The sequence below is a fragment of the Copadichromis virginalis genome, linkage group LG9, assembly GCF_057382275.1.
Source record: "Copadichromis virginalis isolate Kocher_CV1m ecotype Utaka linkage group LG9, C_Virginalis_male_GT1.1, whole genome shotgun sequence".
In the NCBI taxonomy this organism is placed as follows: Eukaryota; Metazoa; Chordata; class Actinopteri; order Cichliformes; family Cichlidae; genus Copadichromis; species Copadichromis virginalis.
This window is the reverse complement of record NC_140626.1, coordinates 17086950-17108718: the sequence shown is the minus strand read 5'-3', so window position 1 is coordinate 17108718 and position 21769 is coordinate 17086950. Positions and strand designations below refer to the sequence as shown.

Below are 21769 nucleotides of genomic sequence, written 5' to 3'. Positions count from 1 at the left end.
AGTGTATGAGTTGCCAGAAGGAGATAATGCATCAATAAAAAAGCTGGAAGTGTACAGGATACAAAGTAATAGTGCACTCAACTCCAGATCTGTGAAGATGGACAGAGTGCCCGGTTTTTACTGGCGATGACTTCTCTTTTTTTGCTGCATATTTGTTATAGAGGACGTTAACAGAAAAGTAATGGAGGGTTGGCTGCCTTAGAAATATAGAATGCTTCCGAGTTTCACAGTGAGGAGCAGAGTTTGTTTACTTAAGACTGGTATCGGATCAGAAATGAATAGTTGAATCAGTGCATCCCAACATGTCAGTTCAACAATAACATTAGACATAATAATACGAAATATTACACACTTAGGTTCAAGTTGTTTTTATTCGCTTCAGTTTTAAATATTGTAGATGACATACTGTCATGAAAACCGCTCGGGCTCTAACAGATGCATCTCCCACATAGTTTTAGTTGACTATATTAAGCTTGGAAATTTGTGTAAACTACTTCAATTTATCACTAACATTACCATGAATAATGTATAACTGCTAACATCATGCAACCACAGTTGAAACACAAAAGAACCTAAACTTCAATGCACAGTAAGGGCTTGAGACACACAAATGACAGACTGCACCCACCAGACATTACACCTGAGCCCCTCTACAGCAGCATAGCATCATAAAGTGACCGGGAAAAACTACCTACTGGGAACAGAGTGGTCCAGTCTGAGAGTGAGCACTAGCTGTGATGCGCAGGCAGAAACCAGGCCGGGATAACAAGAGGAAATTGAAATGTCACTACAAATCAAAAGCACTTCAAGGAGAAGGGTCCAATTTAAGCTCACGCTGACAGCTACTTTCAGAGTAAATTCATTCCATTCGGATGTCATGTTTAGATGGATTGCAAAGGCTCCACTGGGGGGTGGAGGGAGGACAATCCAAAATGGAGTTTGGAAAACACAAAGTTTATATTTTATAATACAGAGATACCCTGCCTCTCGCCCTATGACAGCTGGGATAGGCTCCAGCGCCCCCGCGACCCTGAAAAGGATAAGCGGAAGCGAATGGATGGATGGAATACAGAGATAGAGTCCACTATACTGCTTAAAAGACTGGGGAAAGCAAAGCCTTGACCAGGACCCAGACATCACTGAGCTAATGTGGTCCAAACACTACTGAATAAACAAGGTGAACTTTGCATGGAAAAGTGCATTTAACTGCGACCCCAATTAACAGGAGCAGTGAAGCCTGGCCTTACAGAAAATATGTGGTTGACTTTTGTATGATCAGTCATGCAGACAAGCATTGTGCTGAATTTCAGACTTGGCAAGTAAACAACAGGCTAATCAAATATGAAGGTTCACCACATACACTGTCCAAAACACCATGCTGTTATCATCTCAGCTTCTTAAGATGTTATCAGAAAGCATTCCCAAAACAGGACAAGGGCACAGCCGTTAGCTATTACCCTGAATGACCCGCTTTTGAAAATGTCATCCAATCAGATAAGTGGGGCATGTGGTTTGAGAGTACAAGTGAAAAGGTCTCCTTTATAGCAACTACTTGTCTGACAAGGTGCAGTTTAGTCAACTTTCTTACCTCTTTTCCACAATTTCCAGTGTGAGGTGCAACAGTTCCCTCTTGCTCTTCTCTCTTCTTTTGATCATCTCTAAGATGGTGACAGCTCGACTCAAGTCCCTGCGCAGCTTCAGCATCTTCTCATATGAGGCCTCATCATTCTTTCGATTCTGAAAACAGAGCAGTGATGATTCAGTGTCAGAAATCTCAATTCCAATATTTTGCTTGTGAATACTGTATCAATACAGAAGCGTAGCTGCAATAGACAAAAGGTGATTAATCACAATGTTACTGCAATAGTCAGCAAATCACACAATCTAAAAAAAAATCTTTTTTAAACAGCAAAATAATGTCATATTGTGAGCTAAATATTGTGATAATCTCATTCCGTGAGGTGTCTGGTGGATGTCACCTTAAATTAGTTTCCATTTTAACTGAAAATCTTTAAAAAGGTTAAGGTATGGAAATATTCAACTGCTCATCTTTCATCTTAGGGGAACACTACTGTAGGGACAAAATATTTATCTGCCTCATCTGAACCACTTTAAAGCCAATATGTTTGGACCATACCAAAACCCATGGAAACTGCTTATATAATTACGTTGGTAAAAAGATAATACAAGGGTTCTAGGTTTTTATCTTCAAAAGTTGGATTGGTGAAGCCCCAGTAGAAATGTAGGTCAGCATAATTTATGTCCTTTAATTTGCCTTTATCTTACTCATTTTTGGCTAGAAAGTCCTACCTTCCTAGTTTGCATCTTCTCTGTCCGTCGGCGAAAGGCCACATAAGGGTCGCAGGTGCTAGAGCCATCCCTCTTCTCCTGCTTGACACTGGGGATGAGGCAGCCACCCTTGCTGGTTTTCCTCTTCCGGCTCCAGTAGTCAAAGACCTCCTTGATCAGTTCATCGTCCTCCTTCAGCAGCAGTTTGGCTTCCTGTAGACTGACAAGCTACAGAGCAACACAGGCCAGCCCAAGTTAGTGTAATGGCCTGAGCCACATCATTCTGGAAATAATTATTACACATAGCTGAGCACTTAAGTCCAGCTGGTTTAAACAAGCAGTCACTATGAACACACCAAGACACAACAAAACAAAGGCTTTAGATTTTAAGCAGTCACGCTGCCTTCAGGCACATCACATAAACTCATATTTTGTCTTTTTCAATGTCATGTGAAGTGCTTATTCGTCAATAAATAGTAACTTTTAAAGAAACCACTGACAAAGAGAATAACAGGCCTCTCAAATGACTAAAATACAAGTTAAACATAATGGAGTAATGCAAAAAGTGACTCAGAGTGTACATTTTATTCAGTGTAAAGTGAATAAAAAGACTGTGTGCATGCAAAGCAATACTTTCCCCACACAGGGTTACATATACCTGCTGTCCACTGCCTTTTTCCAGCCGGTCTATCATTTCTTCAAACTGCAGAGCAGTGATTTCCATTTTCTTCTTCAGCTTATTCACAAACGTCTCATCCTCTGAATCTAGGTCATAGTCTGGCTGCTCTGTATCCAAACTAAAAGCTGTGGGAAAAAAAGAAAAAGAAAAAAAAAAAGAGCTGGTTACTGGAGAGACAGATGCAGCCAAGAAAATATTTCAAAGACATTGCAGGAATGAGGCTGCTGAACTAAACAAAACATCACTTTTCTGAACAATACCAGCAGAGGCTGCAGTGTGTATCAAATTGATGAATCAATATTAGATAACTATGACACATTTCAGTCAGCAAAGCCTGGGCTTACAATACAGAGACTTTATAATTCACCATCATTTTGTATTTAGCAACAGTGCCTTTCAAGCAATGTCAATAACACAACCCATAGGATATGAACTGCTGAAGCCTTTATCTTCAGCCAACTGCAGCCGAACTATGCTCAAAAAATAAACAGCATTTTATCATAACAAAGCGCTGTGCTTCAGTTTAGTTGTGTGCTTTCACCCATTCAATAAGGCAACACTTTAGGACAAATATGAGATGTGAATGTAATCTACCATTTGAACATAAATATTGCCCCTGGCTTTGTATTTTTTTGGCCCTGCCAATCTGACATTGAGATTCTGCAGAAAATAAATTCAAAGTGGCTGTCACTACTGTGGCCCTCGGGTGAAAAAATAAGATGTTTACTGAACAGCCACTATCAGAGCCACTGTAATCAACACATTAACCTGTCAAAGCCAGTGGCATTTGGAAAAGCTTGCAGTGTTACCCTCACCGCCCCTACATTTAAAATGTTAAGATGACTGCCAAATTATGGTGAAAGTATCTGCAACAGCAGTCTCAAAGTTTGACATTTCACTAATGCGAACACAGGACATTTCATGGCTACAGTAAATGCCAAACAACAAGACTTAATCTTAAAGTTTTCTTAAGAAAAAAAAGCAACAACTATGTGTGTCAATATTATGTCCACATGAAAAAGCACTAACTTTCAGAAAACCGTCCAGAAAACAAAACATAAAATATAAATACACATCTCTTAGAAAAGCGCTTCTAATTACTCACAGGTTTCTCATCAAAACCACAAACACTAAAATCTCTCAATCAGCAGGACAAACACCCTGAAGCCATCCGGTGCAGCCAAACGGCAACATCACCACATGCTCACAGACCACTAACACAGCTAAGAAGATAACCCACTTGCACGCAGCCTGCTACTCACGCTGTATGTGAATAAGCTGCTTTGGCATTTTGAACTCCCCGGGGTAGAGGGACTCGTAGTGCGTGATGTTGCACTCCGCCTCGGGGACGGGGATAACCATGTTGTCCCGCTTCTCGCCATATACCTGCTGCGCTGAGATGGCCCGCTGGAGATGGTGCTCCTGAAAGAGAGAAAGAAGCTGCTGTTTAGAAAAAAATGTAAAGACTTCTGCAGTGATCAGTATCTTGATTTGTCAAGAGACATTTGTACACAAAGAATTATTAAAAAAAGGAAAAAAAAGACTCCGGATTGTTTCTTAAACCATCTTGTTTACAAGTTGACAAACTAAAAAAAAAATCTTTTAATTACTTCAATACTCATTTTACACATCACCCCCCCATTTCATTCTGTTGTGCATCTGCATGTACGTACAACAGTGTGTAATGGAAACAATGACAATGAGTGATTTAGTTAAGACCAAAAGTTGTTTCATTATGAGGTGCATGATATCGTTTCGCTGTGCTTGCACAGGACTAATAACCATAAGCAGTCCAGATGTTAAAGAACGCCAAGTGCTTAAAGTATTGTACTTAACAGGATAATAAATGTGATCTGTGGCGTCAGACCTCTCACATTAAAGAGATTACAGCCTAAACCTCTCACTGGACGAGCTCCAGAGGAAGGTCTGCGAGGACAGAGCTGTGAAATGTTTCATGTACATAACATCGAGAATCCGTATGTAAAACCAAAGGATGCACGTCAGGAGTGGCTGATATTAGCCTTTTTCTGCAAATGTCTTAGGCTGGCCAATGTTTATGGTCTGGCTGGCTTTCATCAGTATATTGGCAAATAAGATGGCAGCGGCTGATGTTTATCTATTGTGTTGGCTCAATTTTGCGCTGCCTAAATGTTGTTTTCATTCTGGAGATTTCTTTAGTTCCCTGGCACAGAAGAAATAATACAAAAAACACTGGCATTGCTTATTGCTCCGACTGATTGGTTTAAAACATCTGTCACACTGTGAAATACAGAATTATGAAATTCTGAGCCAATGCAGATGTTTGAAATATTTTGGCTGATAGTAGACTGAGGTACTGTTTACATCTTGTGCCAGAAAAAAAAATCTATACTCAAATTTACACCCAAAATTAACCAGGATTTAGTTTAGTTTTTGTCTTCCTTGAAATCAACACCAGGATAGTAATGTTTTCTTAGTTGGGCTTCATTTAGTGAAGCATAAACGCCATTGTTGGTTATCAAACAGCAATAGATACCACAAGAACAATCACAGACTTCTGTTAAATAAGGAACCCCAGACTCAGCTTTGTAAATCCAGCCTTTCGTATACCTGTTTAAGAGGCAGGAAACCCCCTGCAAACCAGTTTAAAGTCTACAATCCTTTTATCACACTAACCTTTGAATGAAATAAACACAGAAACAAAACAGAAATTTACACTTAACATATAAACATCAGCTACTGCAATCTTATTTGTCAGTGCAAAGCATGATGGCAGTTGTTCAAATACAAAATGTTCCAAAACAGGAAAGGCCTGCTACATGAATGGTCATCTCTCCATCCCTTGTGAAACCCTCACTGGCTTCATATGGTGCTGCCAACATTTCCTCTTCCTCTAGGGTGTATTCATCATCAAAAGTCAGGGACAAACATGTCAGCCGCTGGGTCAAAATAAAAATCGCACTCGTTTGAACATCCTGCACCTCCTGGGTGTGAATCCTCTCCAGTTCCCTTCGCTCATTATCTTTCAGTGTTTGTGTGGCATTTCTTAGCTGTCATTTTAAACCTAATCTCAATTCATTTGTCTAGGTTTGTCTGACAGGCAAAGCATAATATTTATCATAGTTTGTTATGTCTATATAATGTATGCCAACACAATAATGATGTCTCAGAGAAATGAGTCATCAGCAGGAGAACAGCGTAGGAGTATCAGCAAGTGCACTGCCATGTCAATGAGTTTGGAAAGGTGAGCTTCACAGTCAGCCGAGTTGGACTTTGTAGCATGTGCTTTGTGGCAAACACCTCTTTTTGAGCACCCCTCAGGTAACCCCACTATCACTCACAACAATGACTCATTATTATTTACTGCATCTCTGAGGTGGAACAAATGGAGAGAGAAGAAAAAAGTTTACAGATATTCTGTTGCCTATGTTGAGCCAGTGGATCATATTAAAATACCTGCAAAGTTTCTTCAGCAGCAAATCTGGTACTCCAACTTGGCAGCAGAAGCATAAACGTGGGCAAATGACTCAGACTGTTTGACTCTTGAACTCAGCAAGTACAAAATGTTTTCATATTACACAACTGATAGTTACCTGAAATATATGTTGTTTGGAAGAATCCCACAAAAACATGAATCTTTTTCCCCCTGTATAAAACAGTGTCTTAATTTTCCAAACAGCATACTGCTCCTCGTAGGGCTGTGCGATATGACCAAAACCTCATATCCCGATATAAGAATTCTATCATCCCGATAACGATATAAATCACAAAAATGTAACATTTTCTGTAAATTCTGTGAATCTCGGGCAGCTCGACTTGCAGGAAGTGTTTCCAGCTGCGCGTCATGTAGCTGGAGTCGAGTGTTTTAACCGATGCATGAAACGATACATTTTTAGACATAAGTTGTAACGGCTGCCGTTTTCTTTGTGAGTATTTATTACACGGCGTGCTGCGGGGAAAAGCCTGTTCTAACGTTTGAGTCTAAGGTTTATTTTTTAGCACCTGACGGCTCTTTTTTAATTCTCATCCGTAAATAATCTTCAAAATAAACTGAATCACATGAAAGAGCAAAGTCTCAACAGGATCTTGAGCTTTATTGTGAAAGGTTTATGTGGAAAATAAACAAGCAGACACACGGTGGTTTTACCGTTGTTGTTGCTAACCACAACGCATAAAAACAGGCGCTTGTCCGTCCGTAGTGTGGTTATTAAAATATAAGAGAAAGAAAGAACTGTAATAAATTAATATAGCCACTACAGTGACCATTAAAACGATGAAAAAAATATTGCCGTAAACAGTTTATTTTGCGACACCCCGAAACAAACGATAGCGTAAAATGAAACGATAGACGTTTTTATATCGTCATCCGATATATATCGTTGTATCGAACGGCCCTAGCTCCTCGGAGTTCAGAATCAGTGTTATTACTAAATGACAGGAGTTTAAGCAAAGCTCTCGCTTATGCACTGGCATTAAGATCTGCATGAAAGACACTGCAACTTACTAGCACTGCACGCTCACTCTGTAGCGCACAATATCTGTAGGCCTTTTATTTGTGGTTGATGCAACAGACGGCCAATCAAGTCAAACCAACTCAAGATCTGTCTTGCTCTAACAAGTATTTTAACAGAGCTCCTACTCATTTTACACTTCACACACGTTTTCTCAACTACAGTTTATTGGCTAGAATCTGAAATGTGGGTCAATGTTAAGAGATACCAACTGCGCCTGGCAAATATGACCACAAACAAGCATTCCCTGACAACGACTCAGTTTTATACACTTCCACACTTGCATGGGTGTCTGAACTGCCTTAAATAAAAATTCAAAGCCACGAGGAGCTCTGCATGGACTAACAGGGGAACCATATCAGAGCTGTGAACTGGCATCAAAGGACACAGCATGTGCCCAGAACTGAACCATCTGCCCCTTGTAAACCCATCAAGCACAGTCTACGCCAAGAAAAACATCTTATTGTGTCAACTGCGAAAGTGTTCACCACTGAGGATTTTAGACATCATCCACAACATCCTAAATCCCAGCATTTCCTGCTTGCCGCAGGCTCTAAAAGAGCACAAGAGAGAAATACACAACTTTTTACCAAGCACTAACTTAACCACAATCTAAAGCTTGAATAGCACTCTCAACCAAGACTCAATTTGGCACGGTTACACAAATTGAAGGGTCAGGACAAAAACAAAGAACCAGATTTGGCTGCGACTGCGAGCGTGAGCAGGCTGGGCAGGCACACTTATTAAAAATTTCACACAGCCATGTTCACTGCCCACAAACACAACTTCCTGCAAATTAGCCAACAGCTCTGTGTCATTGTACATTTAAAAAGTCCTTCCTGGGTTAAACCCAAACTGCAGAAGCTGTGGTTCTCTGAGCTCAGAGACTTAAAACGTTAAAAGTTACGCTTTGCACGCACATTTACATCAGACTTCTCATATCTAAATTAAAAGCATAGTTTAAGTCTTTGAAACACCAGCCTGTATTGATAATTACAAGCAAAAATTGAAGCACAATGATGCAAGAAATCAAACCACTCCAAACTAGTATTCAACTGAAATACATTTCTTACAAAATGTACTTAACTGTTGTCTGCACTGTTACTCAGCAACTGTTACAGCTCAGAGAGTACTGCTTATCAAAGCGTTGTCTACTGACATGACATGAGCTTATGTAAACTACATGTTTGACTGGCACAGTGAAGGATGCGTTTGCTCATAAAACCGCCACAAAGACACTGCCCTCTCTGAACCCTACCGTCTGACATGCTGATGAACCCAGGAGCTTTGTGAGATAAGGAACCTGCATAAAGCGTGCACGTAAGGTGCCAATTAAACCTGAGCCTGGCCCAGACCTGCCTTTGCGAGCTTCTATAAAGGATATTGGTTCGGCAGGTTGCAGCAGGCAGCCCTGAGCCTTCTCTGACCTAAAGATATCCTGATCTTTCACAGCTGTGATCCTCACAAGCATGGTTCACAGCCTGGGATTTCCTCTGCAGAGGAGTTGAGAGTGTCGGATAAAAGGATTTTGTGAATGGCACATGAGAACAAGTGAACCAGGTTATTACGGGACCCACAGCAAAAGCCTGTGTTAGCCAAACTTTCAAGTTGATGTGCCATTATGCTGTTTGAACTTTCAACAGTTTTTGGATGCTGAAAATTACTTGTCCCTATGGTCTTGCTTCCAAAAAAGTAAAAATAAGAAACTGGGACTTTAAGTAAATTAAATTTTATGCTTTTTCTTATATCCTGCTTTGTACAATCAAGTTACAATGATGAAATGAGCATGTTACAAAAAGCTAAAGGTTCAAATGATGAGTTTAGCATATTTACCAGTATCATACAAGGCCTGAAGCTCAGCCTTCACACTTATCTGAACACAATTTCTTTTCTGGCTCTGCATGATGTCAGTGAAAGCAGATCTCTCTCATATGGTCAAATCAGGGAACCAGCTTAGGGTGAGCACAGCGGCCACTCCCAACTTCAGGTCAATCCTTTTGTTTGTAAGATGCAGCCAATAAGAAGAAAGCTGGCTTAAATTTAGAGGAGCTTGCACAGTTTGCATCACACAAAGGACGAACTGAGGGGCTGCAAAGAATTAGTTTGAGCAGTGGATCATGCAAAGCTACTCTAATAGCTAATTAGTAGGCTTACTGTTCATTTTATAAGAATATGATGATTCATGATCATGTATTAGCACACTATGCTTTGTAATGTATGCATTTGACTTATTTTGGTACAGACAACGTTTTTGGTCTTGTGACACATCTAGTGCAAAGTGGGCACAAATAGTGAAAACAACTGGATACAAAGTAGCTTCTAACGGCTTTCCACCCGAGAAAACACAATCTAATATTGAACCTCAGATTCTCTTGTTCTTCCCACACAAAATGTTCTGGGACTCAGTGTAGAGCTGGGCAATATATCGAGTTTTTAAAACATATCGATATATTTTTATACGAGATATAAGATGTGACAATATCCTTTATATCGATATAGTCTATGTTACGTTATAATTATAGTTGTGGAGCCGCAAGTTTGCCTCTCTTTCGTCCACTTTTGTCTGTACGCAACGTTACTCCGCCTCGCCTTCACTGAAGACAACTCCCCCTCCTCCCCCATTGCTTCACGTGCAGGCAGCGACAAGACGGACACGGCAAATCTCCGTTAACGAGTTACTGCGCATCGCCCCATGCGTGGGGCTGGACGGCGTCAACGTGCTAACGAGCTAACCGCGCTAACGAGCTAACAGCGCTAGCAGCGCTAACCCTAAAATCCTTTCATTCTCTCAAAAGTTGATAGCGCGCCTTATGTATGAATTCTGGTTGTGCTTGATGGCCGCGAACCGATTTTATGTGGTACACAGCGCTCAGCAATCTGTCAAAATGTTTGAGTACGACTTTGGTCAGCTACGGAGCTGCACCGCTTGATAGGTTGTCGGCGCATTACGGCTACCGAGGAGCTTCGCGGAGTGATACGTACTGTGCATCAACGTAATATTACCGTATTGTGTGTGTATAAGGACCATAAATGGCACCTGTAAGAGACGTGGTTATGAAGCGGATTTCAAACTCCAGGCTGTCAGTCACACAGCAAAACTTGGGAACAGAGCAGCTGTGAAATCTGTCTTTGTTATTACGCTCAGCGTCTTTTAGTTTATATTTTGACTGCACAATTGTGAGCTCTTTGTTTAGCACAAAGACAACCTTGTTTTCTTTTATTTATGGAGCATGATTATTTAATGAATGCTCATAATTTAATTTTGAGTAATTTTTCATGTACATCTGTGCTGTATGTTAATAAAAGTGCCTGTGTGACATCTGGGACACAGCTTTGACTAAGAACTCTCTTTTTGTTCTTACTTTATGGCTTAAAAAAAAAATATCGAGATATCTTATATCGCCATCCAGCTAAAAAATATCGAGATATGAATTTTGGGTCATATCGCCCAGCCCTAACTCAGTGGCAGTTATGCTTTCTGTCACGGTCACAGATGCAGATCGAGGAGAGACAAATGAAAATCTATTTTTCACAGCACCACGCGTTCCCTCCATTAAATGTTCCCAAGAAAAAATAGATGACTCCAATAAAAGTTGCCATGGCAACAAAAGTGTGGCCTCCAGCAGGTGTTTTCAGCTCAACATGCCCAGAGGAAGGCGAGGAAGTGAGGGTGGTGCATTTCAGCAAATCCAAGAACACATATTGTGTAAAATCCACAAGTACTGCTAGTTTTCCACAGATGAGAAAAAGTGATTTATGTTGAACAACACTCAAAATTCAGTGGAGAAACAATGTCGCTCAATATCAACCCTCACAAAACATCACGCAGGTGCATAAGTACTATATGATTAGTATGGGAGAGGGGGACGTCCTTTCAATTTAAAGCTAAAGTGGTCACGAATGCAAGCCCCCTCTAAAGTATTAACATTTTAAATTTAATAAAGGTTAACTTGACACATGCCCATACCTAATACTTGTTAAATGACCCTGTAGTCGAGCTGTAATATGGTAGCTTTATGGACGTAGTGTGCACCAGACATCATTTTTGTCCATTTGGTTTTTTTGAAGGAGATCCACACGGAGCATTTTGGTGGCTGTGTTTTGTTTGGCTTTACATGTTTCTCCTGTTTGCACAGAAGCGTCCAATTTCACTGTGCCACACATTTTAGTAACACTACCAGAAATCAGTGACAATTCTAGAAATCACTCAATTTAAGACCGTTAGTCGATTAAACAAACTGTTCAATACTTTGTGTGTTAATAAATACACACAAAGAGAAATCATGACTGCAAACAGTGTGAAGGATAGATGTAGCTTCCAGGACTGAAAAGCGTATACCTGACAGCCAGCAGGGGGCGACTTCTCTAGGTGAATAAGGACATTACTGTTACAGATGGGAAAACTAGCCTCAACTCCCTTCCCCTCCATCAGTAAACCATTTCCTGCTGACTTAGCATCATACTAAATAAAACATTGAGACAATTCTGTAAATTATAATTAAAGACAGGAGGATTTACTGGCTGACGTATTGTGAATCATAAATTGTGGCGTCGCAGGGACAAAGTCCACCTCTAAAGCATTTTAATTTTGTAGTCAAAAACGTGGTTTACAGATTTACCTTTTAACTTCCCCAGACGTTATGGAACAATTCAATGTGAGTGTAAAGGTAACAGCCACTGGAACACACAAACTATTTACACTATGCAGGACATGGTGCAAGCAAAGATGTCCTGTTGCATTGCAAAAATAGATTGTGTCAGAAGTTAATTGTTTGCCAGAGGTTTGAAGGTTTAAATGCTGATGAAATTAGTCCCTTGATTATATTATAACAACAACAACAACAACAAAAACTTCCACCTGATTTAGATTCTGGTTACACTTGCAAGCTAAAATTATGAATTAAAGAGACAAAGTGATGCACATGCATTGTGACGCAACAAACACTCACAAACTGTGCCTGCTGGTAAGTTAGAACAACATAACTCTCAGCCAACATTTGGGTATTTAGTCAATGCAACAACACCCCACTGTTCCTGGACAGGATGTGGGTCAGGGAGCTAAGCCACACACAGGCTTGGAGTAAAACTGTCCTCTTTATCTCTTCTGTCACACTGTTATGCAATTTCTGCTGTGTATGTGCACAGCAGGTTGAGGAGGGTATGAAAGCAGGATTTCAACTTGCTTTACATCCCATCTGTGGATCATGTTTGTGTCTGCTGAGGCATCTCAGGTGGTGTATAAAAGTGAATTAGAAAAAGTCAGTGGGGCCGACCAGATGAGCAGGTAATGCATGAGCAACTTAAACTTTGTGTACTATCAGAAAAACAGCTTTCATTTCAGGTATAAACTCTAAATGAAAGGCTTTGTGGTCAAAACATATAGACCAATCTGTCTACAGGCAAATGCAAATTTGTGTATTTGGATATAATTTGAATATGTGTAATCTCAAAACACGTGAGTAAAAGCAGAACAATATACTATAGTGTTAAAAAACAAAAATCCGACTAATACCACAGTACAGACATCTCAGTGGGCCAAACTCATGCAATTATGAAGGATTCAAGTAATAAATAAGTAGTTGCAATAAGACACTTTCATAAGAGTAATTTAAGCCCAATTTTCAGAAACATAACTGAAATTCTCTATCGTCACCGTTTTCTTGCCATCGACGCTTCTAACCAATAAGATACTTGGAATATGGCTCCAGAAAAGAAGACTACATCCACGTGCTGCACTACACGAATGAAACTTCCCCATGAATGGCACCGTCATGGCTACACCATGCATGTCGTAACACAGTTTACAGGAACTGAACCACGTATATGTGAAGAGGAGTGCCGTTATTAATCATAAAGCAGAGCTCTGGGACATATTTTTAAACTCCGCGTTCTCCGCGAAACAGGCAGCACACATGGCAGGGCTGTGGCTGTCAACACGAGGCGCCTAGCTGTCAACCGGGGCTGAAGGCTCAGTGTCTCCCCCTGGCATTCGCTAACGAAAAGTACACCACGTCCAAGGCCTATCCCGCTCGCCTTTACCAACGAGAAAGTCAACAAAATGGTGGAACAGATAGAGGTCACGTGACTTCTTTGTGCATTCAGGTACTGCTTAAAAGGAAATAAACGGACACAACACGGCTTACCAATAAAATATCACAATATTGCAACCTTACACAGCCACTCGTGGTGAAACGGGTTAGTAGAATTCAGTTTTCATCGAGCTCTATCGTGCGCACGAAAGAGAAAATATGGCGGCCATTTTGCACAAGCTTGCGCAGGCAACATAGCGGCGCCTCGCGCTATGAAAATGCCGCCAAAGATCCACCGCCAGTCGGGCAGCAATAAAATAACATACCGATTCCTCCTCTTTTTCCATCCCCGTTGGCATCTGCGGTACTGCCCGGTTGATTGAGGCATATTCGTGCAGGTCCGGCAAATCCTCGCAGCGGAAGACGGGCAGGGGCTTACTAGCATCCAGTGCCCGTGCCCGAAACGACAATTTACTCATTTTTATAATAAAAGATGCAGCATAAATCTATTCGATCTGCTAGGAATAACAGCAGGTCTGCCTCGAGTTCTCATGGATGAATCTGTGACGGTCTCTGAGAGTCAGCCGGTCGATTGAGGGCGGGCTTGGGTCCGTAGCAGCGCGAACAGAGCCGGGCAGGCCCGGGTCTCGATCGCTCTCTGTCGGTCTCTTTCTCTCGTAGGCACCGCTGTTCCTCCCTGGTTCAATACGCCATTGCCAACATGGCGGACATTACAAACTCATGCAGCTCACCGCTCGCTCCAAGCGGCCCAACCCCCTCGATCATACAAACAGCCATTCCCACGCAGTTTCGCACGCGTGCGCGCTCGCGAGACCCTTGGGGTACGAGAAAAGGGAGGAAGGAGGGGCTGAATCGACAGCGGGGAAAAAAAAAAAACAACAACGCTGGATGCTGATGATGGGATGTGAACTTCCTAGGCTCGGGATGTTCTCATGCTGTTATACGACAGGCTGATGCTGACGTAAGAAAATACATATATTTTACATCTTCAAAAAAAAAAAAAAAGTATATATAGATATTGTTTTTAAAAAATGTAAAAAGGACGTAACTCATTCATTATGCCGCCACATATAGACAGATCGTATTAAGGACTGACACACCACCCTAACTCAGAGGTTTCACGGGTGTTTTCTAACACAGCAAGGACGCAATTCTTCAAACTTGTATCGTGTGTTAAAATTATTATGAACAACCAGAACATGCTGTATCAATTAGTGAATTGTTTTGCAAATATCGCCACCCTGTGGTGCAAACACTACACTTTTAATTATAATTGGACTGACTTGTGTTCATGCGAATGCACAAAACGTATTAACATGGTCAGAGCCAGGAAGTAGTCCGATGTGTCGTCATCACAGCCGCAACGTTACGCCCAAATACTACAGAAAATGCTCTAGAAGGTGAAAGCAACAGGAACAAAACTGGTTTAGGTTGAGCAATAAACAAATATGTATTCTGGCCTTATTTGTGTTGTTGTATGTGAAGAGCAGTTCACCCTGGAAACTGAATATAAAATACACTTACTGTAAAGAAGTTAATGTCCATATATATAAAAATGACAGTATCTTTTATATATTATATACTATTGATCTATTGACTGTAGTGGCCATTGAAATACGGTGAACTCACTATCATGTTCATGAAAAGTATGATTTAGATGATTTCAGTTTCATGACATTATGTGTGCCACCAGAAGATGGGCACACTGGTCATTATGGGATAAATGTGGTCAGTACCAGCTTAGTTCAGTTACTACTAAGGGCCCCAAAGTAAATATCCCACAGAACATCATCCTGATCCATTAATAAAAAGCAGTATGGATCCACACTTTCATGTAGTTTACAACAACTTGTGACCCTTCCAAATGTCACAACAGAAAATGAAGACTCAAGCCTGGCAACATTTTTCCAAACTTCTACTGTCCAATTATGGTGAGTACTTGCAAACTGCGGGCTCAGTTTTTTGTTCTTAGCTGACAAGAGTTACACTCAGTGTAGTCTTCTGAGCTGTGGATCATCTGCTTTAAGGTTCACTGTGTTGTTCATTCACAGATGCTCTGTGTAACCACTGAGTATTTGACTTACTTTTACCTTGCCCATTAGCTTAAAGCTGTGTGGCCATTCTCCTCAGACCTCTAGCATCAACAAGGTACTTTCTCTTTTGTGAACATTTTCTGAAACCCTAGAGACGGTTGTGTGTGGAAAAATCCCAGTACATCAGCAGTTTCTGAACTACTCAGACCAGTCCATCTGGCACCAACATCCCAGGTTCAAAGCTACATAAACCATCTTTCTTTCCCCTTTCTGATGCTCAGTTTGAACTTCAGTAGGTTGCGTTGGCCATGTTTACATGCCTAAATGCATTGAGTTAGCACTAATGAAAAGGTATATCTAACAAAGTGATTACATCCCAATGTAAAAAAAACAACATCTGAATCCAGGAAGCACCCTTATTTATATCATTTTTCAAGTGCATCACTTTACTAAGTGACCTTTACTGTGTATTTCATATTTGACAATGTGCATCTTTTTGGTGCCTGGCCAGTAAGAATAAGAAGTACCCCAGAGCAATAACTCTTTCTAATCGGTACATACATGCCGTTTTAACCACAACAATGTTTCATGCCTTTTTTGGCAACAGAAACAAAAATACACTGGTGCATATAATGCTTTAATTTTTTAAGTGTCAATTTGCTGTGATTAACTGTAGCTTCATCTCGCCGAAGCTTCATCTTCTCATTGGTGGTTGCCAGTACAGGAAATGCTGCAGAAAAGTAAACCTACCACCCTGACTGGTTCTTCTGAGATGTAGTTTACATCTGACCAAATGTTAGATGACACATTTCTCACTTTCATTGGTGCATCATTATCAGCATCACAATTTCTCACTGCAGAGAGCTGAAATAAATCAGGGAAGCCACCAACTTCCAAACTTGTTCATTTCAGCAAATCTTTATCACAGCACATTTGCTGATCCGTTTCATTTAATGGAACAATAATTAAATGCAATAGCTTCTTCATTCTTGACCATTAAGCCATTAGCTGCATGAATTCTTGTTTTCCATTTTTATAGTTGATCAAGAAAGTAGGCAGCCTGAATAAGGATATTTCTGGCTTTATGAACACAGCACTTTTTACTTTTAATATTACTGCTCCAAGATGATTTCTCGGCATGCAAACATGCACTATTATACACAAAGACTCAATACATTAAAAACTACAGCATTAATACAGATATTAGGAGGAGGCACAATAGATAGGGTTGAACGCACAGACCAGCTAGGGCCTTTTTGTGTTAAGTTTGCATCTTTTCCCTGTACATGCCTGGTCTCTCTCTACAGATACATTGGCTTGTTCCATTTCCTTGATCATTCCTGCACTGCAGCCTGTTTGTTCTTATTTTTATGCCTCACCCTCCTCCCCACTTTTCCCAGTTCTCACACCCCTCATTAGTACACAAGGATCTGTCTGACCTGGGGCCACTGCCAGTCCTCACCAAGGCCTTCAAATCCATAAATCTCAGACCTGCTACTAGCGAAATCGATGTTAGATTAAGCGGTGAGTCTAAATTCATCATAAATGTGAATCTATGTCTCTTTGTGTTAGCCCTGTGACAGATTGGCATCCTGTCCAGAGTTGTACCCCACCTCTTGCCCATTGACAACTGGAATAGAGATTGAAAATGTGACGTCATTCAGGGGTAACACCGCAAAGGATTCTGGGAAGTCGTGGCAAGAGGTACTAGCGCACACAGGCTTTCAATTGAAATCTGTTACACAGCGATAAAAGAAGCAAAAAAAAAAAATGGCAAGAAGCCGTTGTATTATTAACTGCAATAGCCGGTCGCATGTCAGCCACGGGAAGCCGACGGGTAAAGAGATCGGTTGTTATCGGATTACATCGTTGAAGAGAAATTGTTCAAGCCATGTTTCCGAAGTAACAAAGACGCGACGGATGGCCTGGATTGCAGCCATTCAAAGACCAAATATAACGTCCCAGAACACTCCAGCTCACAGGTTAGTCTGCTCCAAGCATTCCCACAAAGGTTAGTGTTTTGTTGTAGTTAATACGTCATTTTTCTTAACATAATTGGTGATATAGTTTACAAGCAAGTCTGGCGCTGAACAGAAATTGTCGCGCTATGCTCCTTTGTTTATTGTGCATAAATAGTGAATTGTCCTGACACAATATTGCGTTTCGCTTCTGTTATTATGGTACACTGACAAAAACATATACTTTTATTCACAGGATAAAACAGTTTTTTTGTATCACTAATTGCCCAGTACAATTACAGCATACAATATTGTTGTCACTGCTGCATTTCTGTAATGCGTACCAGAAATTATTTCCACTACTAATTAATTACAGTTTAGCTCAAAGTTCCCATTAATAAACTGTTAACGAATGTGTATTTATGAAGACGATTTGTGAGACTGGTAAACTTACATTTGTTCGTACGATGGTCTTTCGTTCTACACGGTGCATTTCAAGTTCCTGTACCCATCCGTCGGTAAACTGTACCTGGGCTTGTTGCAGTGACCTGAAGTTACTAAACTTCATGAGTGTATGCACTCACTCCAAGAACCGTATAATTAGCGTGGTGAAAGTTGGGCAGCACGCGAACGTATTTTGTCCACTCTGTGTGCTCGTACGGGTCTAACCCTTTCACTCCTTTGATTTTTTTCCTCGTATCTTTCTTTGACTTTTCATCAAGTCTGTCTTTGTACGGACCGGCATTGTTCTCCTTCGTTTTGTACATACCTTTTTTGGGGAGCAAAGACAAAGCAAGAAGGTATTGGAACCGGAGAATGAACGTTTTGCGGTGCTGCAAATGCTTGCATTTGACGCGGTACTTGGATTGTTTTGCCACGAGTTCCCAGCATGCAATGCGCACAAGTCACATGGTCTATCAATCTCTATCCGGTCGTTAAGTCTGACGTCACTAGCCGTGTCTGGGCCTAAACTCCACTGCAGGTCCATATATCAAACGATCACTATGGCATTACTGAGAGTTGAAAAACTGTCTAAAGTCTTTCATCTTTAATAAAATGATCAGCGTTCTGCTCTACCAGGTGTAACAATTGAGTTTAACATCCAGGCATCCATGAAAACGGAATTTATGACATTTAACGGAGTTAGAAGTTAGCAGGGAGTTAGCTCGCTAGCTTCTATCTAAATACAATATAGCATGTCCTGACTGCGGGGTTTTGGAAACAAATTAAAACGTACAGCTCTGTTATCACTTCCAACATAAATGAAGACAGAAAATTAAACAGCAGTGACGTTTGTAGGGTTACTGAAGTTTGGCTAGCTGGTATATAATGATGTGCTACGTGACCGCTAGCGACACAGCTATGTTAGCATAATATAAACAAGCTAACTTTTTTCCCACTCGATAAAAGTTAACGTGAGTGTTCTCGGTGGTCAGAAACAAATGTAATCGCATGGCAGGATGCTGTAAAAGGACCAAACTTCAGCCAGGAGAACAACTGAGATAATCCATCCACAATACGAGGTTAGTCATTCATATACTGCTGCATGGGCTGGGCTGTAGTTACCGTAATTGTCGGGCTATAAGCCGCTACTTTTTGCACAAGCTTTGAACCCTGCGGCTTTTAGTCAGGTGCGGCTTTTCTATGGATTGTCCGTGATTTTTGTGATATCGTAAGACGATTTGTTTTGTTTGTTCCGCTGTTGTACGGCACTACGTTGCCTGGCGGAAGGATCGAGGTTCAAGAGTGGTATGTTAGTCACATGTCCGTCCGCCAGGCAACGTAGTGCCGTACGAAGTAGCGCGAAAAACAAACTTCAAAGTAGCGCTACGCATTCAGCGGGAGGCGTGGATGACGAGCGGCGATAAACTTGCGAAAAGCAAGTTATGCCCAACTCCACCGGTGGATTCTGACAGCGTGGAAAAGTGCGAAAACATCCACGATCACCAACGGATTTTGAAGGGCTGGACTGCTGCATGATGGAGAGGAGGACACCGCCACGGCCCTTCTGAGGGTGTTCGACTCTGACACTGACAACGAGGATTTCTTTGGTTTTGAAAGTGACAACGAAGGAGAGAAGCGGAGAGTGGATGACGAAGCCATCCGGAGCCTGTTCGTTTCCGACATTGGAGAAGAGGACTTTGGTGGTTTTAGAGCGCAGGAAGAAGAGAAAGATGGTGAATGACTGACTTTTCTTCTCCGTGTCACTTCACCTGAGCCTAAAAGGTAGTCCGAATCTATTTTTCTGGTGTGCTGTAGGTTACTGTTATGTACTACATGTGCAAATATGTACCCATAACTTGTTTTTCAAAATATTAATAAAAGGGGTGTGTCTCCAAACAGCCATCTCTTTCCTGACAATTCCCTTTGTGCATATTCTCTTACATATGATAAGTCAACATTGAAACACCTGCGGCTTTTAGTCAGGTGCGGCTAATGTATGTACAAAACAGGATTTTCCCCTGATTTTAGCTTGTGCGACTAATATTCAGGTGCGCTTTGTAGTCCGGGAAATACGGTACATCCTAAGGTTTTAAAAACTGAGCTTAAATAAATGATTAGCGGTAATAAAAGCGAGGGAGGTCAACAGTGATCACTGACTGTTTTAGGAGCTTTTTGAGATTAAATCGAAGAAAATACATAACATTAAACATGTTAACAACATAAAAGCCATATTAAACGCAGACTACTTTAGGCCCGGAAGTAGGATTCGTCGCGTCATCACTGAACAACCGGATAGGCCCCAGCCCTACTACGATCCTGAATTGGATAAGTGGAAGAAAACCATGGAAACCAGCTACCCTCCCGTTACAGTCTTCATCAAAATCACTGAAAATAAGAAGAAACGCAAATAACCTGAAGAGATGGGTGAAAATTTTTGTGGCGATGAATACAAGATCCAGGCGAAGATTTTGGTCACAATAATCGTCATCCATTTGGGAGACATAGGCTGACATCTGTAGACCATAATGGAGGCCTGTGAAACAAAATGAGTCAAAAAAGAAGAAGTGCTTATAAACATCATTATTACTGGAAGTTATTACTGGAAACAAATATAAATTCTAAGCCCAGAAGACATCTCGGCATCTGCTGTGAGGTTATTTTCTCTATAGGACTCTTTAACTCTGTATGCAGGTTTACAATGGAGAAAACGTCGACAATTTCTACATCTGCTATCTACGTATACACTAACGCTGCCAAGTAAATGTTTGTACGAATGAATTTTCCCATATCCATTGGCTTTGGACTGTTTTGAAGCACACACAGCAAGTTTTGCTCCTGCAATAGAGTACACAGTAGAGTAAGCCATATATGGTGGAACAGATGGGTAAACAGAACAGGACACGACAGCAAAAAAGCTGTAAGGTATCGTTTTAGCAAATGACAAGCAATTGGGCACCGCTTCGACCCCCCCAAAAATGAGTTTTCGAAGGCTTTTTAATTCGTTCAGTTCTCAAGACCAGACACAGCTGCTTGCACAAAGAAGAGCGATAGAGATGCTAGCTTAACGCTAGCTTAGCCCAGTTACCCTGACCCTGCGCCATTTACTAGCCAGCTAACAGTTTGCGGACAGCCACCAACAGTTTCATTTGAGCTCGCAAGTGACTTTAAAGCCACAACTTTCGCTTCCCAAGGATACAACACGGGGAAAACAAGCTTGAGCTTGACTCGCAACTTACCCGGTGCCAGCAAACCCACAGGGGAGGAGGAGGATGGTGATGGTGGCAGTTGTTCTTCTGGCTGTCATGCTAGCCTAATGCTAACGCTTGTTAGCTCCCTTCTAGGACGCCTCAGAGAGAAAAAAAAAAGAAGGATATTCAGTTTCTTTTTATGTATATGCAAATGCCGTTGATGCAAAAAGAGAGGTCATTGGAAGCCAAAGCAAGGGTAAAGGAGGAGCTGTCCTGTCGCTGACGAAAAACTTGGTTAGTTAGCTCAGGTTACTTCGATCCAAAAAAAAAACAACCCAAAAACGATCCAAAGTGACCACCAAACCACTTTACAGGCGGATTGTGATTGGACGGTAAAAGCCACCAATCACCTGTGGAGAACTCGGGGAGGATGAGCTCACTAGTAACCCCGCCCACCCACGAATAACAACAACATAAGTAACAATAATAATAATAATAGGAAAAATGTTGTCATGCATTAATGCGAATTTATTACGGTAGTGTGCAAATAATAGGATTTAAATAGGCTTTTAAACACAGACGGAGTCAAAGGGCAAAACTTATTAGAGCCACTTACTGAACAGCAAATAATCAGATAC

At 41.1% G+C, this 21769-nt stretch overlaps 1 protein-coding gene across 4 annotated transcripts in view; it reads right to left on the bottom strand.

Moving 5' to 3' along the window:
• LOC146701672 (enhancer of polycomb homolog 1-like) overlaps window positions 1-21247 on the bottom strand; it is a 40028-nt gene extending 18781 nt beyond the window's left edge. The window contains exons 1-5 of one of the 4 annotated variants that reach the window (XM_085467958.1): window positions 21180-21247; window positions 4231-4390; window positions 2948-3093; window positions 2311-2517; window positions 1589-1737 (exon numbers count right to left, since the gene is read on the bottom strand). In XM_085467958.1, coding sequence (XP_085324084.1) covers window positions 1589-1737; window positions 2311-2517; window positions 2948-3093; window positions 4231-4330 — 602 coding nt within the window. In that variant the 5' untranslated portion in view covers window positions 4331-4390; window positions 21180-21247. Of the gene's footprint in view, window positions 1-1588; window positions 1738-2310; window positions 2518-2947; window positions 3094-4230; window positions 4391-13813; window positions 14317-20355; window positions 20416-21179 lie in introns of those variants that run through there. The other 3 variants (XM_085467959.1, XM_085467957.1, XM_085467956.1) reach the window with 3 other exon arrangements.
• Between the last annotated feature and the right edge of the window lie 522 nt (window positions 21248-21769).